Below are 18,342 nucleotides of genomic sequence, written 5' to 3' on the forward strand. Positions count from 1 at the left end.
GTGTGTGTGTGTGTGTGTGTTCACTGCTGTGTGTGTGAACTTTGGATGGGATAAATGCAGAGCACTAATTCCGAGCATGGGTCACCATACTTGGCCACTTCACTCACTAAACTGTGGTGCTCCACAAGGGTCTGTTCTAGGTCCTATTATATTCTCACTGTATATGTACCATTTAGGCTCAATATTACACAGATTTTTCTTATGCTATAAATGCTTTCATTTTTTAACTTGGAAGAAAGTACACCTTGGTTGGCAAGATCTTTTTAAGCTCAATGCTGATAAGATATTTACATCCTCTAACTCCACAAATGAAATTACCAATAGCTTAGCTTTCATTCCGGTGAATGTACCTGCCTATATTATAAACATGTTTATGTTAAAAGCCATTATTTTAGACATCGCAGATTGGATCACCCAATATGGATGTGAATATCTTGTGTGAAGGGGAACTTACCTGTCTGAGACAGCAGTGGAGTGCTGGGTAATGCTGCTGAGTCATACATGGGGTGAGCTGGGATGGCAGGCACTGCAAAACTCTTTAGTGGGTGCGTGGGACGAACATGTGCTGTGGGTGTACTGAATGCTGGCTCCTCCTCAGCGGCTGAGCTGTGGTAGCTAATGTCCGTCTCTGAAAGGTCAGTGGTGCAGGAGGGCTGCCCAGACGGAGGGTGCATGTCAGCACTAGGGGTGTTCCTTACTGACTCTGTAATTACATCAGCACATGGGTCAGCACATGGTGCATACTGCATACTATTAACCATGTGGGTGTTGTATACAAGCAACCTTAAAGATCAGAAGCTTGCTGGGGGAAAAAAACAAGTCATATCATGTTAAACACCTAAATGTGATTAGGGCGAATACTCTCCTTCTGAAACAACCAATTTTAAACAATCTTTTTTAACCAGGCTGTGGAGACTGAAGGTGAAAGTCCAGAGCATCTTGATGTGTCCCAACCTTAATATTTCTTCCTTAAATGTATTGTTGTTTGGTATAATTGCCATAAGGTTTATTACATTAATGTTAACTGTGTTAAAACTCTACAACTATTGGTAAAATGTGAGTTTGCAGTCGATTGTTAGAAAGAGAATTAATGACTGGAGAATCCAAAAAAACAACGTCAGAGGGGAGTCTAATGTTTCACCAGAAGATGGAGTTATAACATGTTGATTAAAAATTATGGGGCCAAAATAATGAATAAATTAAAACTACATGAATGAATCATTTACAATAAGGTCAATTACATCAACGTAGAAAACAGATTTCATGCCGACTTTAAGTAAATAGGGTAAATTTTGTTTTCATGTTGCCTTTCTATTGGTAAAGATGGTTTTTGGAGCATGGTTATTTGCTTTGATGCTGGCCAAAGTTGGTCTGCCAGCTCTAACCAGCTTGACCAAGATGGTTCACCAGGTTGAAACCAGGTCCCCCAATTGATCAACAATCTAGAACAGGCTGAACCACTGAATAACAAAAAAATGACCCACTTTTTTTTCAGCTAGAAACCATGTAATGTTGGTAAAGGAAGTGCTAAAGAAGGAGGTATGTTCACTTTGAGAGATAAAGGGGGAAATTAAGAGATATGGAAAGTTTCACTACAACTCCATGGTCACCAAGTAAGTGTAACTCCATTTTGAGAGGAAAAGAAGAACATAGTCTAACACAATTGTCTCCAGGCACGATGAAGTTCTTCACAAAGTCCCACTAATGCGCTCTCACCTGTGGACTCTGCCCTGTCTAGATGAGAGATGGGGGTGGCGATGGACCGCGTGCTGCTCTGGTGGTGGAGATAGCTGCATGTTGGCGAGGCCAGGCTGCCCAAGTGATAATGATGGTGATGGTTATCGAGGGAATGGATGGGGTGAGCACTAATCACAGCTGCGAATGGACACAAATAATAGAGCGCCATGGTTTAGACCTTGCACACAAAGCTAAGAGATTATGGAAAGCATGGTGCATCTATAACATCTGCTCATGCAAACAAAGAACAACACAGATTGAAAGACACGCTATGTTGCTAGGTTAAAGAATTATCATTTGGCTAGAAACATACACTAGACAAGTATGCAAATGCAGATGCAAATTCTTGGCCAACCTGTTCCTTCATTGCTGTGTGGCTAACCTAACTAACTTTAGCTAATTTGCTAAACAATTGTCTCTTGCTGAGCAATAGACCATTGCTCTGCCATGGCAGCAGTTGACCTGAACATTCTCATGCATTTCGAAATGTTTAGCTTTCTTAGCTTGAGTTGTTTGCACCCGTGTACTTGAGTAGAGTATGTTTTTGGCCTACAACTACAATAATGAACTCAGGGAACCTTGTTTGAGGACTATGTTATTCCAAAGAGCATAAATTGTTTAATATCCTAACTGAAAGAAAAGGGGCCAAATTAAGGGTGTCTGGTCCCTGGTTCAGGATCACACACTTACGCTGAGGGGGTTGTGCATCAAAGGGCATCATCATTTTAGGTCTCATTCCCCGACGGCCTGCCAGTGTAGACATGCTGTCCTCTGATTCATGGCCTGTAAATCAGACAGCGACCAGCCAATCAGATTGAGACAGGCTTACCCACCGGACAGGCTCCCAATACAAGAGCCATATGAAGACAACCAGCTGACTACCTAGAGTCAGTTGCCAAGATCATGTGATATTTTCACTATTGCAGTGGGATTCTATTGTTTGTCCATTAGAGGGTAGTGTAGACACACATATCAGGAGATCTGTAGGAGTAGGCAGCAGCAGATGGATATCACCATTCACGCCACGAGAACAAAGAAAACAAGGCTACAAGTTTTTCCATTTTAAGCAAGGAACATGCCAATCGCAAGCAATAATGACAAATAGTAGACATGACTTTGAAGCATCCTTCAGAAGCAGCAGCTGGAATGATGTCATGGATTATGCAGCAGGTGAAGGCTGGTCAAGTTTAAAGACCCCATGAAATGGTCACAAATCTTCTTTCCTGTGTGTGACAGTTATTTTCCTACTGAAACAGGAAGTTGGGCTAGACATATCAAAGTGACTTTTTAGGCAGCTTTAGGTTTACATCATAGCTACTTGGTACTTATAGTCAGTTGTAGATGGTATTGAGAGAGGGTTCCAGTCTGTTTTCCAAAGAGAAATACTATAAATATATAAAAAATCTCCAGAAGTTTGGGTGTCCACTAGTATACAGATAGTCTTTAACAGACAAAACTCTTTGCGTTCTGATTTCATGGGGTCTTTAAATCAAAGTTCTTACCACGGTAAGAGTTACGTCTCTGGAGCATAGGATCCATGGAGCCATCCACCGGGGTGATGTCCTGGGAGGTTCGGGGGATTGGTGTGTCGGTCATGACTGGATTGGGTTCAGGCGATTTGTCGATAGGTTTTAGCTCCAAACGTTCGTGGTGGATCCAGAGGTCTGGTGGCTTCAGATCTTTGGAATTGCCCTTATACTTGTGGGATCCATTGGCGGACTTGCAGGCTGCACGTTTCCTGGAGATCATACCAAACAGTTTGAGCGAAGGTTGTGACAAATACATTAACCCTCACGCCAGGACTGAGTATTAGGACTGTTCGTCAGCAGGAGATCTGAACTTACTTTTTCTGCTGTGTTGTGGTACGGCGTGTACACAGGAAGGCGCCAACCACCACCAGGATGATGGTAAATGCACCCACAGACACAATTATGACAATAACCAGGATGTGGTTATCACCAGTGCCAGACATATCTGCTTTCCCTGAAACATGGAAATTCTATGGTTATAACGTTACAAGAAAAGGAAAATTTGTCAAGGCAAACAAATGTTGAATGTTGGTTTGTCAAATTCTCACCTGAAAGTTTAAACAAGTTTTGAAAGCCTTTAATGTTTATGACAGAATGGCCTGATACACAGAAATATAGAGGGAATTGGTTGAGTTTTGCCATGGGGTTGCTAAGTGATAAGTTGATCCTAAGGTGTTTCTACATGGTTGCAAGACACCACTAGGGTCTTGCTAAGTGGTTGCTAGGTTGTTATTAAGGTGTTACTAGGTTGTTGGTATGGTTCCTAAAGACTACTGGTTGGTTGCTACTAGGGCATTGCAAAGTTTTTGCTAGTTTTTTCTAGGGGTTTACTAAGGTTATATGGTTGCTAGCTTGTTATGAAGGTATTGCTAGGTTATTGGGTGGTTGCTACTGGATGGCTGTTATGGCATTTGCTAGGTGATTGGTAGGGCACTTCTAAACTTGAGTTAGGTGTTTTCTGAGGATTACTAGGGTGTTAATTTGTTGTTGATAAGAAAGGTTGTGTTGCGTAGTGGTTTCTAGGTTGTTATTAAAGGGGACATCAGATGCTTATTTTCCACAAGTTGGTATGATTCTTTAGGGTCTGCGTGAAAAGTCTATAACATACTTTGGTTAAAATTTCTCAATGGTAGTGTAAAAAACACCCTTTTTACCTTGTCAAAAAACGGCTCGGTTCACAGTGACCCGTTTCGGTGCATGTCCCTTTAAATGATAATGAGTTCTGCTCACCCCGCCCCTCTCTTCTGCAGGGTGATGAGCAGTTCTCGGAGGCTGTAAACTTTAGCCGCATTCATTGTGTAACTTGCTAACTAGCACATTATTAGGAAAGGCAATTTGTAAAGATTCATGAAAAAAAAACTTAAAAACTCACTTCTTCTGTAGGTGAAGCTGGATCACGAATGATTTGCGCGAACATAAACGCATTTAGGTAGATCAGGGGGCACATTCCTTTCAAAAACAGAAGTAATCCACTGCTTCTTCAGTGGCTCAGATGTCGGGAGTAAATGACGACTGCTATGTTCATTATTACATCTAACAACAAAACAGCTCAATCGCTTAGGAGACATTCTTGTCTACACCTGCTCCGGCATCGAAACAATGGCGGACTGTTTACAGCTCACTCAGAGCGGGTCTATGCTAAAACGCCAGTGTTCGTCAACAGTCGAGACGACTGCTATGTTCATTATTACATCTAACAACAAAACAGCTCAATCGCTTAGGAGACATTCTTGTCTACACCTGCTCCGGCATCGAAACAATGGCGGACTGTTTACAGCTCACTCAGAGCGGGTCTATGCTAAAACGCCAGTGTTCGTCAACAGTCGAGGAAAGGGGGCCTTGGCCTGTGTGATATCACTGCCAAGAATCTGTTAATTCTTGATCTAAAACAGTGCTTATGATTTTTGGGGATTTAAAAAAGCACTGGGTGGATTTTTATCATTATAGGGTGGTTGTGTACACACACTGCCAAGACACATTTATGTTCAAACTCCATGTAAAAGTGAATTTTGCATCTGATGTCCCCTTTATGGTGTTGCTAGTTCATTGTGGGTGGTTACTAGGAACTATGGCATTGCCAAGCTGTTCCAAGATGTTTGCTAGGGTGTTATATGTTCTTCAACAGGGCATTGTGGTGGTAATTGCAAGGTGTTGCTAAGAAGTTGTTAGGATGTTACTAAGGGGTTGCTATGCTGGTATTAATGTGTTGGTAATTTATTGTGGATGTTCGCTACGCTAAGGCTCCTTGGTAGTTGTTATGGCATTGGTAGGTGGTTGCTTTGTGGATGCTAGGGTATTAACATGGTATTGATGGGATGTTGCTAAGTAGTTGTGTTGCTAAGTGCTAAGTGGTTGCTAGTGACTACTGGGCGGTTGTTATGGTATTGCTTAGTGGTATTAGGCACAGTACTAGGGCAGTTTCTTGGTTGCTGTTATGGTACATCATTGATTAGCCATTTCTAGTGGCTTTCTACAGTGTATTTTTTGGAAACATAAAACAGCAATTACCAACTGATCCAAAACCTTGTTCTTGTACAGAGGGTCTTCCTGGTTTCACCAATATACCTGGAGCTACAAGAGGTCAGATAAGAAGAATTGTCAGGTGGCACATTGGAATCTACAGCTCTTGTGTAAAGTTGACATTAAGACACATTCCACAGCATGCAATTTAAAGAGATAAACCACAAGCTGTACTTCAGAGAAGAGCATGACACTCATCTTTTGACCAAAATGTGCTTGGGGAAAGACTGTTAGTAGTATGAAGTTTTAGCCACATGTGCATTTTGCTGATAAACTCTTTAGTAAATGGTAGTCAGGCAAGCAAATAAGATGTTTTTCTGTTATACACCAGCTGGATCTTTCTGTGACTGCTGATGAATTTCAGTGTTCAGGGAAAACAAGCTGCTCACTTCAATTTGAGGACATTAGTGGAATAAGAGAAGAGAGAGCAATTACCTTGGTCATTAGCCATTTTGTCAGAGGATTCAGCTAGCAGGACAAAGCAGAAGGAGAGGAGACAGGTTAGAGGGAGAGAGGCGTGCAGTCAGAGCTAAGCAGGACCCTATGGACGGCTTGTGCATGAGCCAGTTTGAAAGATTGGTTAGGTCAGGGTAAACGCAAAGGTTTAAGCTTTAGATTAGGTTAAAAATAGCGTATGTGCATATGGTACCAATAATATATTTCCCAATATTGAATCCTACTAATTATAATTTAGCAACTGAACAGTGCTGAAAAGAACAGCATGAAATTCCTTTATGGTCCACTTTGGATTAGGCTAGTTCATTATGGTCTGCTACTAGTCTAGTTGGTCTTTTCCTTTTTGATCAAGAACAACTTGCTGGTTAAGCCAGATAAGAAACATAGTGGTTACACCAGTATCCCATTGTATTTTTGGATTCATAACCCAGCATATGCTGGTCTTTTCAGCAGGCAGCAGTGATTGTTATCATTCATCAGCGTGAATGAGCTGGTTTACCTTTAGGAGTGCGGAACTGGACAGCATCAGACATGGGACCCATCCCTTTAGAGTTACGCGCCTGGATCTTGAAGTAGTAGGTGGTATCAAGGGTCAGGTCTTGAATCTGATGGGTTAGCCTGTTCCCCACTACTGGCTCAATGACCCAATCGTGAACTTCTGCATTCACATCAGTGCTGTAGTAAATTATGTAACCTGGAAAGGCAGAGAAAAAGTAATACAGAGGTATATTGCAATGATAAATCTGGCAAGTTAAATAGTCACTAACCACGTTTCCATTGCCCTTTAAATTGCGCAAATTGAAATTGCGAATTGAAAATATGCCTAATGGAAACACATCAACTTCGCAAAAACTCTCTTTATTGCAAAACAATTTTTACGCTCGCATTAAGTGGTTTTTCAGACAATTCGAAAAATGAATATATCGCAAAAATGCAATGGAAACAGTTTTTTTCGCATTTACAGGTCACCTGACATATGTAAATGATCACATGATCATTCTTTAATGTACTATAACCTCCAAGAAACACCTCATACATGGCCGCTCTCAAGTATAAAGAGCTTTCCTTGCAATTAATGCATGGATAACCCCTTATTTACACTGCACAAGTCTGTGGTGCACTATGGCTCCGACACGGCCACTCTAGTTAATGCTTGTGTTTATACCAGCTGCACCACGGCACGTTTCAGAAGCATCCCAGAAGCCACTGTCCGTGCTGCTTCACTAAAGATACACGCATACTCAATGCATCAATGAAAAATAATGGCTAGTGAGGTGGCTGCAATTTGCGTAAACCTACCAACATCCATCTCCATGACTTATTGCGAGAGGAAAACATTTTGGTTTAGTCGCATAACATCAGTTAATGGAAACGGCATAAATTCGCAATAGGTTTTTTTTTATCGCTATTTATAAAATACTGCAAAAGTTTTGCGCAAATCTGTAATGGAAACCCGGCAACTGTCTCTAACAGGTTATATATTTTTAATATCAATTTTGTCACCTGTGATCTTGCCATTGGCTTCTGAGGGTGGCTGCCAGTTGACGATGATGGTTCGTGGTCGTCCCTCTTTGCTCACTACAGTCACATCTTTAGGCGCAGAACTTGGGACTGGGGAGAAATATAAAATGAATCAAGACTACAATTGCAGATATTCCCTCACACTCTATGTTAATGCAAAGTTTATTGTTCATTGAGTGCGTTTACATGTACAACAAAACTACTTGATGAGTCATTACTCTAAATCGACGAGGCTGCAACCTGCCCCATTTAGAGTACATACTTGTTTCAAAAGTTGTTCCATGTGCAGTCATGCTCCATGTGCTGGTTCTCCGGCCCTTGGTCACCATGACCGAGAACTCGTACAAGGTGTTGGGTTTAAGACCCGTCACTGTGTGAGTCAGTGTGGTGGTATTAGCCACCTAAAATGAACAAATCAACGTCAGTGATATAACAACTGAAGATTCTCCACCATCCACCACCTTCGCTGTGAGGAGCCTAGATTCTGTTAACATACCTTGAACTTTGTGTTTGCGGGTATGTTGGTCTTCCAGCGCACTGTGTAGTAACGTGCATCTGTGATCTTCTGGTTCTTGGGCAGTGAGTTGTCCGCCCAGGTGACTTTGATGGTGTCGTGGCTCAGAACGGACGCCTGAACGCCCACAGGAGGCAGCATGGGTAAAGGGTCTGGTACTGGAGTGTATGGAGCATGGAAAAGTTCGTACAAATCAACATCAGGGTCTATGGGGTCTGCAAGCAAATTACACAATGTCCCATGGCAAAAAAAATAAAAAGGTGAAAGGTGAAAAAAGGTGAGCTCGATTACACATACAAGGGGAGGGTTTTAGGACGGGAGACACGTAACGACGGGGGAGAACGGATTAATGGGTTAAAATGGGAGGTGAGGAAGGGAGAATTGTGGAGGCGGGATTGGGAAAGGAGAAAGAGAGAAATATTGGATTAGAACAGAATACCAAGAGACAGTCACAAAATCATCCAGAGCTACAGAGAACTACATCTACAATGAGTCGAGAAACTACATCAGCTTGGTTCACTACCAGCTACATTACAAATAAAGGAGGAAAAACGATCAGTCAGACAGTGAGAGTTCATATACACAGAGCCTGGGATACAATGTAATCCTCATCTAGAATTTTACATGGATAAAAACAATGCTGTTAGGGATCCTAGGGATGTCAAATGTTAAAACTGTAATAAAATTTATTATACCTTGTATTTATTGTAAGGTTAGAAAATCTCAAATTATGTGTGCTTGAAGGTCATAAGTGTTTGGCTAATAAAAAGGTTGAGATCTTTTTCTTTTATACTGCAATTTAACCAGATTCACAGAAGGAAGCAGATGAAAAGGCTTTTATTTTTCTTTCCTGTCTATTAATTTTTATTTGAGTGTGGAATCAGTGACCTTGTCTTGAGTCAAAGTTTTGGAGATGATCATTTTTTGATTATTCCCCAAAGCTTTCAGATAATTTCAACGTGCGATGCATCTCTGTTTTTAGTGATATGATAATGATATGACAAATAAGTCTGATCCTTTTATAGATTTAAAGCTATTTGCCTGCCTTAAATCACCTGTTTTCCTAAGCGCTCCCTTCAAGAATAACAATTTGGAGTGGGAAAATATGCTCTCTGGCTTTTATATGTGTGAAAATGAGAACACATTGTTTCTGGCTTGAACATTTAACTGTTTTCAAATGGCAAAGTGGGAAAAAAACTGGTTGTTTTCCATAGTTCTGAAGCAGCCCCATAGTGAGCACTATGTGAGGTTGAGTTCTGCTTGTTCTCTGGAATTCTGTTAAAGAGCGGAATGTAAACGGATTCACTGTCCAACTAGCATGCAATGCCTAACAAAACAATAAATATAAAACGCAAAGTAACACACACTAAAGTAATTCACTCACTGATTTCCTTAAAAAACAGGAAATCTAAACATGCAGTATTAGACTATTACAATATATCTCTTATTTTAAGCTAAACATATATATTCTGGCACTCTCAGAAGAGGCAAAACTGTCACCTTTACCTGTTAGTATTTATTACAACATTCTCTCTAATGGTGGAAGAGACGCTTATGTATGAAGGAATGGGTGAGCGAGCAGATATCAACTCTGCAGGAGATCTTCAAAGCCCCCGCAGCAGGTTTCCTTGAGTTCAGTTAAAGGTAAACCAGGAGAAATGAGAAATGCTTTGCATGCTGGGAGGTAATAAGAGAGTTCCACTGATCAAAGCCGGAGGTGAGAAATTATCTGGTGTTCAGAAAGTGGTCAGCTTCAGTTTTTCACAATTTCATTCCCTATGCAGTGTGAATCAAGTTCTTGGCTTAATGTATTATTGGTCATATTATGGATCTTATTATATAATTTTCCCCCTAAATGCTTAGTTTTTTATTCTACAATGAAATATTACAATAGCAATATTTCTTTTTTATTCTTTCTTTTTTTATATTTTTAGTAATATACTTAATTAATATAATTCATATACTACTAATTGATTATTATTATTATCATTATTATAATTTTATAGCCATATTGATATATAATTACAAAATGTTGGCCAAATTGTGCAGCCCTACAAATAAGCACAGTAAACCTGAATTTTATTTTTTAATTGCATTTTAAACAGTGATATATATAGATATATATATATATATATTTTTTTTTTTTAACAAACCGTGCAGTCTTACATGGTTGTCAACCATTCATTAATCAAAATATTTCCAAAGGTAAAAAAAGTGTTCTAAACCTTTCAAATTATTTACAAAACCAAAGCATGTTGATAAATTTCTGGTCAAGATGGCACTTAACCCTAATTTTGCACAACATGCAAAATGGTTTTAGTTGCAAATAAATAAATAAATAAATAAAAGGAAAACATTTAGTACTGCAGATGATAAAAATGGCTATTTCACAATGAGATCACCATTAAGTATAATGTTTGACCAGTGCTACTCAGCCATGTCATATCAACATTCACTTGGATGGTGGAGTGACTCATTTCCTGGAATTGACGATGTTCCTGTACTTCGGATAAGAGCAGCGTTTAATCAAACCTCTGCATCTCCATCATGTGCAGCGCTATTAAGCAGTGCTTCAATTGTGAAGGGCGTATGGCTTTATCTGTATCTCATAATCAAGAGGATTCCTCTGGTTGCTAGGAAGCAGAAGCATTAGAGACCACAAAACTACTGAAGAACTCTTAAGATGGTCTCTAATGAGAAGAACAAGCACTCAACCACTATGCATATCCATAATGTCAATACGATTACCCAGAAATAACAGAAATGCAATTTTAGAAGAAATGTAGACTTCATTGAGACCTCTAATTAAAATCTTCTGTTCAACAGACAGGCAGGTGCAATGTTATTTCTATAGTAAATGTGGCAATATTCTCCATATTAGGAATACAGTAGTGACAAACGAGGACGAGTATGTTGAAGCTGTAGGTGTGGCGTGTTATAAGGCTGAGTGGTGCCGGCCGTGACCTACCTGATTGGGGTCGTGTGATAGCGCTCTCGTACACAGGGATTCCCTCCCCCACGTTGTTGAAGGCCTTCAGTGTGATAACGTAGTGCGAGCTGGGATCTGGCAGGGAGAAAGCCAATCATTTAGCTTATCAAGCCCGCAGCTCCTCTGAGAGCTTCAACCATATTCATCATCCTAGCAGGGGTGCATATTTAAACACCATTATTGATTCTAGCTCTCGTGTAATTAGATGAATTACGAAGACTTAAATTATGCTGTTTCTTCTGATGATTATTTTTCTCGTTCCTTTAAATGTAATTACAATGGGGTGGAGAGAGGGGTACCTACAATCCATTTACCCGGTTCTGTTTACTTTAATTCACTTTTAGAGGCAACAGAGCTATTTCTTCGCTGCTACTTCTTGTTTGTCTGATGAAGGTGTGAATGAATGTTCAGAAACGTAAATTAAAATTACTGATTCAGATTCCACTGAGCTTCGGTGGATGATATAGTTCCATGGTATTATAGGATATAGTAATATGGTAAAACTGGGTATGAATAATCACAATTAGCATAAGAAACTATTTTTTTTACTTGGTAATGCCATGGTAATACCATAGTATTCTTTGAATTAAGTACCAAGTATCAAGAACCATATTTTATGCATATCACAATAATTTTTATATCATGGTAGACACCAAAATAGTACAGTATTAAAAGTAATAAACCATTACTTTACAATTGTACTGTCAAAGTACATTTTCATAATCATTTACACTTCATGTGCTTCAGCACAATAAAATGGTCAGGTAATCTACTGTATGTTCTTCATATAGTAACATCTAAACAATTTTTTCCCCCATAAATATTGTGATTTAATATGTTGAAATAGTTAACGTATGAGTTATTTTTAAATCTTTATAGTCCCACATGGCAAAAAATAAAATAAAATACCTGAAATATATTTTTGATTAATTTGTACTTCTATTTCCTTTATTTTGTACCTTTTTATACATTTTAATTGAATTTAAATGCTCAAACTCAAATATTCAATTAAAATGTTCAAATGTTTAATTTAAATGTTCAAACATTCAATTTAAATATTTATTTACTAAAAAGCCTTTAAAAAATGACTTTTACCCATAATGTATTTGAAGACTGAAAATGTATTTTCTTGCCCCTCGAAGCAGATTTTGTAATATATATTTTTCATAAACAAAGAATTTTTTCAAAGCAGAATTATTATAATGAAGGATCTTACTTAAGTTCTCAATGGTGTAGTATCTCTGTTTGTAGTCCACTTTAATGGTCTGGGCGTGAGGGCTGCCGATCCCATAGCCGATGGTGTAACCCCTCACCATAATGTCCTGGTTCTCTGGGGGCGTCCAGCTCACTACAATGCTGTTCACAAGTGGCCGCACATGCAAGGAGCTGGGGACGTCTGGCACAGTTGTCTCTGAAACCAAAGAACCAGCAAAATTACACTTTGTCATCCTAATTAAGTACCAGTGCTTACAAGATATCTGCCAGTTTTTACCATCCAGATCGCTCTCAAACGTCTCAGCAGTGGTCCAGTCTGTGGCCGGACCCGTGCCGTTGACCGTAATGGCCGACACTCGCAACATATATTCAGTGCCTCGCTGCAGACCTGAAAAATACAAGAAGAACTTCAATTTAGGCTTTTGATTCAGCTGAATTTGGTTCTACAAATACATATTCACAAGCTTTGTGAAATAAAAAGTGCTAAAAGTGCACAAATTAATTCGATTTTTGTTTGTTTGGCTTCCTACAAAGTGCTGGGCGGTTCCTAGAGCGCCGCTAGTTTAAATCACTAACCCTAAGTATGAGCAATAGTAAAAGTGAAGTACCACGTCTCAATCAACCAGTCAGCTCATTTCTCTGGAAACAAACAGAAAGATGCTTCACAACGCTCCACGTTTCTCAATCCATTTTCCAAGACTAGATCGATAACCACCCCCGCATCATCATCATTGGCTCTGCTGTACGACATACTGACCTACACACTTACAGCATTGCCTAGAGTGCTGATTTATAAAGGTCTGCTTCCACAAATTTGTATCACACTGGACTGACACAAACAACAAAATGAGAACTGACTGATTCCAGAGGGGTTCATAATTTCACATGTCTGATGCCATGAGCATGTGTTCTGGTTTTCATAGATGAGGGAATGCCTGCTGTCTTTAAATAAGCCAGAGGTTATAATTGCTTTAAAATGTTAATAAGCGTCTGCTTAGTTAGAGTGTTGAATGCAGAAGTCAGAGCTGTTCCTGCGGCCTTGTGGGAGATAGCAACACTCCACTTCAAGCCTTTGAACTAACAAACATCTCATCTCATCTCAACTCAACTGGAACAGAAAACAACCATTATGCTCTTTGATGCCAACCACAGCATGACACTCATGAAGCTGCTGAAATCTATTTAGAATTTAGTTCTCACTTTTGTTTCATTAATGGATAGAGTTTGCCACTTGAGGCTTTATTTTTTGCAGGCTCATCTATTCTGTAATTTCTGAGAAATATATTTTTTCCAGAGCCGTTGGTGGGGTTGACATGGCAGCTCAAAAGCACTGGTGTACAAGGGTAAGGACAGAATTTACTGATGCCTAAAAAAAAACAAAAATTCTCAACCAATATGGGTTTTTGGAACGGCTGACGCTTATGCCAGTATTAAGAGTAGGAGGGCCAAGGACAGACACACTGGGGCTGTTAATAGATTAAAAAAATTAATCAAATTAATTACATGACACACTAATTAATTATTCAAATAGGATTAGGGCAGATGAATAAATGTGTCAATTTTGTTCATTATTTTTCGTAATTAATTGCGCTAAATTAACTCAAACTAAAGGCCTATAATAATATCTAATAATGTACAATTATATATGTGTGTGTGTGTGTGTGTGTGTGATATGTACATATGTACAGTATAAAAACGGTATAATATGTAAATATAAAAAAAACATTTTTTTAATTTATTCTATCAAATAAATTTCATGACACGAATTCATTATTCAAATAGGATCATAAATAATTGTGCAAAACAAACTAAATTGACTAAATTAAACTAAAGTAACTAAACTGACATCTATCTATCTATCTATCTATCTGTCTGTCTGTCTGTCTGTCTGTCTGTCTATCTGTATAGATGTAATATAATGTATTGACTGAAAAAGAAACATGGAAAAAGTTGCTAAAATTAACACATTTAACACAAAATTAACACAATTAACATTTACTGCATTTAGAATAAACAATTCTAAAAAAAAAATCCCAATTTATAAAAAATTTTTTTTCAAATTTATTTATTTTATAATTTGGAAAAGCGCAGAAACTGATAGCTTGAAAACCAAATATGTACCTGTCCTTCTGAGTTTAAGGGGGTTCAGCTTACCATCTATGAGCTGATAGAGCTGTGATCCAGAAGTAATCTCCGCTGCCTCACTCTTCCTCGTACCCTTCCTGTAGCGGATCTTATAGCCGGTGATCTCACCGTTCTGAGCATCTGCTGGCGGAGGCTGCCATCTGACCATGATGCTCTACAAGGTTCACACATTTGAGAAAACCAAAAAAACACATCCTCAATATCACACGTTCAGATTTCCTTCCAAAGCAATGACCACAGTGTATCAAATGGAGAATTAATGCAGCACCTCCTCCACGCACCTACAGCACATGCAAAGTCACCACAGTAACAAGTGCAGGCATCTAACCTAAGTCATCGTCTCCCCGAGGCAGCCATTAGAGAATGTGATCATCTCGCACATAAAGCATGCGCGAGTATATCAGTCCTGCAGCAGAGGGCATTGGGCGAGCAGCAGAGACCGGCCCGCACCGAACCCATGAATAATAGATAAAGCAGTGCAGTGTAGAGGAGCCTGCGGTAACGCAGCTCAGGATGGATGGAGGAGGCTAGCTGCAGGGCCCGCGGTGCCTGCTGGGATAATGAAGGCAGGGAGAAGGGCCGCCCAGCGAGGGTGGGGAATTAATTAATAGTATCCACAGTTGCCGTGTTCACGGGTCATGAGGGAATAAACCGAATTAAATCTGCACCATGTATGCAATTACTGTATTTCAATTTTCGACCAATTCCAGTTTACCTCGCTAACTACTGCTTGTGTTTTCAGCCAAACAAACTTGTTTTAATTGACTTATGGGTCACAGGGGTGCCTAGTGCTACCAGCAGGGGCCTCGCATACGGTAAGTCATTGTGTTCATTATACACACCCAGACTGAATTCCCCCGTCTGTTGCGGAGCACCCCAGGGCCACACGAGGGGGTCCTGATACCGTCCGTAGGAGCCCACTAATTAACCATCTTCTCATGCAATAAACAAAAAAAGCTTCTGTCTGAAACTTAAAGCCTTTTTATTATTCAGTGCTAATTACTGAGCCATAAAACCCATTACAGGCTTGAAAGTGTGTGGATCTGTGTATACCCACAATGCAAAGAGACTGCAATTAAACCGGATTGTTACAGTTTTTGAAGAAAACACGAGTTTTGCCTGTGTAACACTTGCTGTCATGAAGCTAGGGTGCTCTGGGTGGTTGCTATGATGTTCTGAATGGTTTATATGCTGTTTCTAGGGTGTTTTAGCTTAAAGTTTTGACCTATACACCTTATGGATCAGAGAAACAAGTGCACAGAAATCTTTAGAATATTGTCTTTGAACTTCCATTTTTGCAGTAGCTCTATAGCTTCACACTGTTGAAGAGTACTATATAGTATAGTATAGTATAGACGGTTTCTTTAATGTCTTGTTGAGTGTTTAGTTTTAAATATATATATATATATATATATATATATTTAAAACTAAACACTCAACAAGACATTAAAGAAACCGTCTATACTATACTATACTATATAGTACTCTTCAACAGTGTGAAGCTATAGAGCTACTGCAAAAATGGAAGTTCAAAGACAATATTCTAAAGATTTCTGTGCACTTGTTTCTCTGATCCATAAGGTGTATAGGTCGAATGACAGGTTGCTGGAGGAGTGCAACCTTATTATAGAGTTATAGCAGAGTTATTATAGTTAACTAAAACTAAAAATGAAACTATTAAAAAAAGAAATTCTTGAAATAAAATGTTCAAGTGGTCTAAAATGAAATGTAAAAAAAAAACTATTTCAGCTAATTATCAAGACAACACTTAAACTTAATATACTAAAATAGCTTCTTAAACTAAAACTGAAATAAAATGAATAAAAACTATACAGACACACCTAAAAAAGAAAACTCGACAATATAAAAATAAAAACAAAATAAAAATATTATAGTACCTTAATGAGATTAAAAAATAACACTGCGATCTCAAATGTTGTGAGAGGGAGGGGAAATTATTTTGAATTACATTTCATAAAAAGTATTCCATAAAAAATAAGAATTGTCAGATTTGATTTCATGGTGACTTTAATACTTAGACTCTGGGGTTTGTTGAAATTCCAAGGATGTGCAAAAGCAAACGTCATGCTTGCCATAGCAAACACCACGTGCTAAATGCATTATTGCAGCCCAAGACACTTGTCTACATATGACTAGAAACATAAACAGACTCATGAATAAAAACAACAGGAGGAAGACTCAGGTTAGAGAAACAGGCTGAATTATGACATCAGTAACAAAATTATAGACTAAAAATGTGCAGAAATATAAATTTAAATATTTAAATGAATCAATAAATATTCGATACAGATATATTATATATATTTCTTAAATATATACATGTATGCGTGAAATATAAATTTAAATGATTAAATATTTGATATTCGATACTGATATATTACAAATATTTCTTAAATATATACATGTATGTATGTGTGTGCATTTATATATACATATTAGCAAATTATTTAAAATGCTATTTTTAATAATTAATTAATAATTCATTTCATTAATAATTAACATTTATTTATTTATCTTTGATCCATTTATTATTATTATTTATTTGTTTTTACAAATATTTATACACTCTTCACTAGGAAGCTGTGGATGAAAACATTCACTAATTGAATACATGAAAATGTAGACAAGTCACTAATGTCAATATTATAAAAAAATACATTCTTAAACAACTTATACATGAATATTTGGAATTGGGCTAGAAATTTTCATTAGTATAAAAATATACAAAATATGACATCTACCGTATTCAAATTCGTTAGCAATAATAAAACAGCTCCTCAGCTTGTGTTCAGGACAGACCACAGAGTTCCATCTGTTCTCCACCATGAACATTTCACATGCATTATCAAATATCATAATGCTTTTATACATGATAAATGTGCAGAAATATACATTTAAATATTTAAATGATTAAATATTTGATATTCGATACTGATATATTACATATATTTCTTAAATATATACATGTATGCGTGAAATATAAATTTAAATATTTAAATGATTAAATATTTGATATTCGATACTGATATATTACATATATTTCTTAAATATATACATGTATGTAGAAAAACAACATGATTTAATTTGATTTAATTTTATTGTGTTGTGTTTTGTTTTATTACTGGCACCTTTTGTCTGTCACTGTTTTTCTTTGATAATTCCATTGATGCTTTGGCAATATTGTTTGTAAAACAGTCCACGCCAATAAAGCACTTTGAAATTGACTTGAATAGAGAGAGTGATATCTCTTCTCAGCTGAGCATATGACAGTGGCATGTGTCGAGACACCACTGGGAGAAAGCAGACTAACACACGCCAGCTCAAACTGCAGGATTGACGTGATTTAATTTGCTTAGCAGAGCGGAGAGAATGGAAATGAGATTCTATGTTGCTTAACTTTTGTTTACTTGCTAGGGTCATGAATCATTACATTCAATTATAGGCTCCGATGAGTGTCCGTTAAATCTGTTGTTTTTCTAACACGCTCACAACTGACATGCCTTCAGGGAGTCATCATGTAGGGCCAATCTAAACGGAGCTCTACATTAAATGAAATTTAATATAATTTAAATAGCATGGACATAAAACAACTGGCCAATTTGTAAATAAGTTAGCATGTAGTCATTTAGCAGACACTTTTATCCAAAGCGACCCACAATACACTTATTACAGGAACAATCCCACTGGAGAATCCC

General features: G+C 38.1%; 1 protein-coding gene across 1 annotated transcript in view; it reads right to left on the reverse strand.

The window, feature by feature from the left end:
• The window catches only part of neo1a (neogenin 1a), a 156,239-nt gene that overhangs the window by 3,236 nt on the left and 134,661 nt on the right, over window positions 1-18,342 (reverse strand). The window contains exons 11-25 of the mRNA XM_016563001.1: window positions 14,636-14,780; window positions 12,759-12,869; window positions 12,483-12,677; window positions 11,246-11,341; window positions 8,260-8,492; window positions 8,026-8,164; window positions 7,746-7,853; window positions 6,742-6,936; window positions 6,222-6,254; window positions 5,775-5,837; window positions 3,582-3,720; window positions 3,240-3,475; window positions 2,428-2,520; window positions 1,717-1,875; window positions 455-703 (exon numbers count right to left, since the gene is read on the reverse strand). Of these exons, the coding sequence (XP_016418487.1) occupies window positions 455-703; window positions 1,717-1,875; window positions 2,428-2,520; window positions 3,240-3,475; window positions 3,582-3,720; window positions 5,775-5,837; window positions 6,222-6,254; window positions 6,742-6,936; window positions 7,746-7,853; window positions 8,026-8,164; window positions 8,260-8,492; window positions 11,246-11,341; window positions 12,483-12,677; window positions 12,759-12,869; window positions 14,636-14,780 (2,194 nt within the window). The remainder of the gene's footprint in view (window positions 1-454; window positions 704-1,716; window positions 1,876-2,427; window positions 2,521-3,239; window positions 3,476-3,581; window positions 3,721-5,774; window positions 5,838-6,221; window positions 6,255-6,741; window positions 6,937-7,745; window positions 7,854-8,025; window positions 8,165-8,259; window positions 8,493-11,245; window positions 11,342-12,482; window positions 12,678-12,758; window positions 12,870-14,635; window positions 14,781-18,342) is intronic.

The sequence above is a fragment of the Sinocyclocheilus rhinocerous genome, unplaced genomic scaffold (assembly GCF_001515625.1).
Source record: "Sinocyclocheilus rhinocerous isolate Xijiao unplaced genomic scaffold, SAMN03320098_v1.1 scaffold830, whole genome shotgun sequence".
NCBI classification, from domain to species: Eukaryota; Metazoa; Chordata; class Actinopteri; order Cypriniformes; family Cyprinidae; genus Sinocyclocheilus; species Sinocyclocheilus rhinocerous.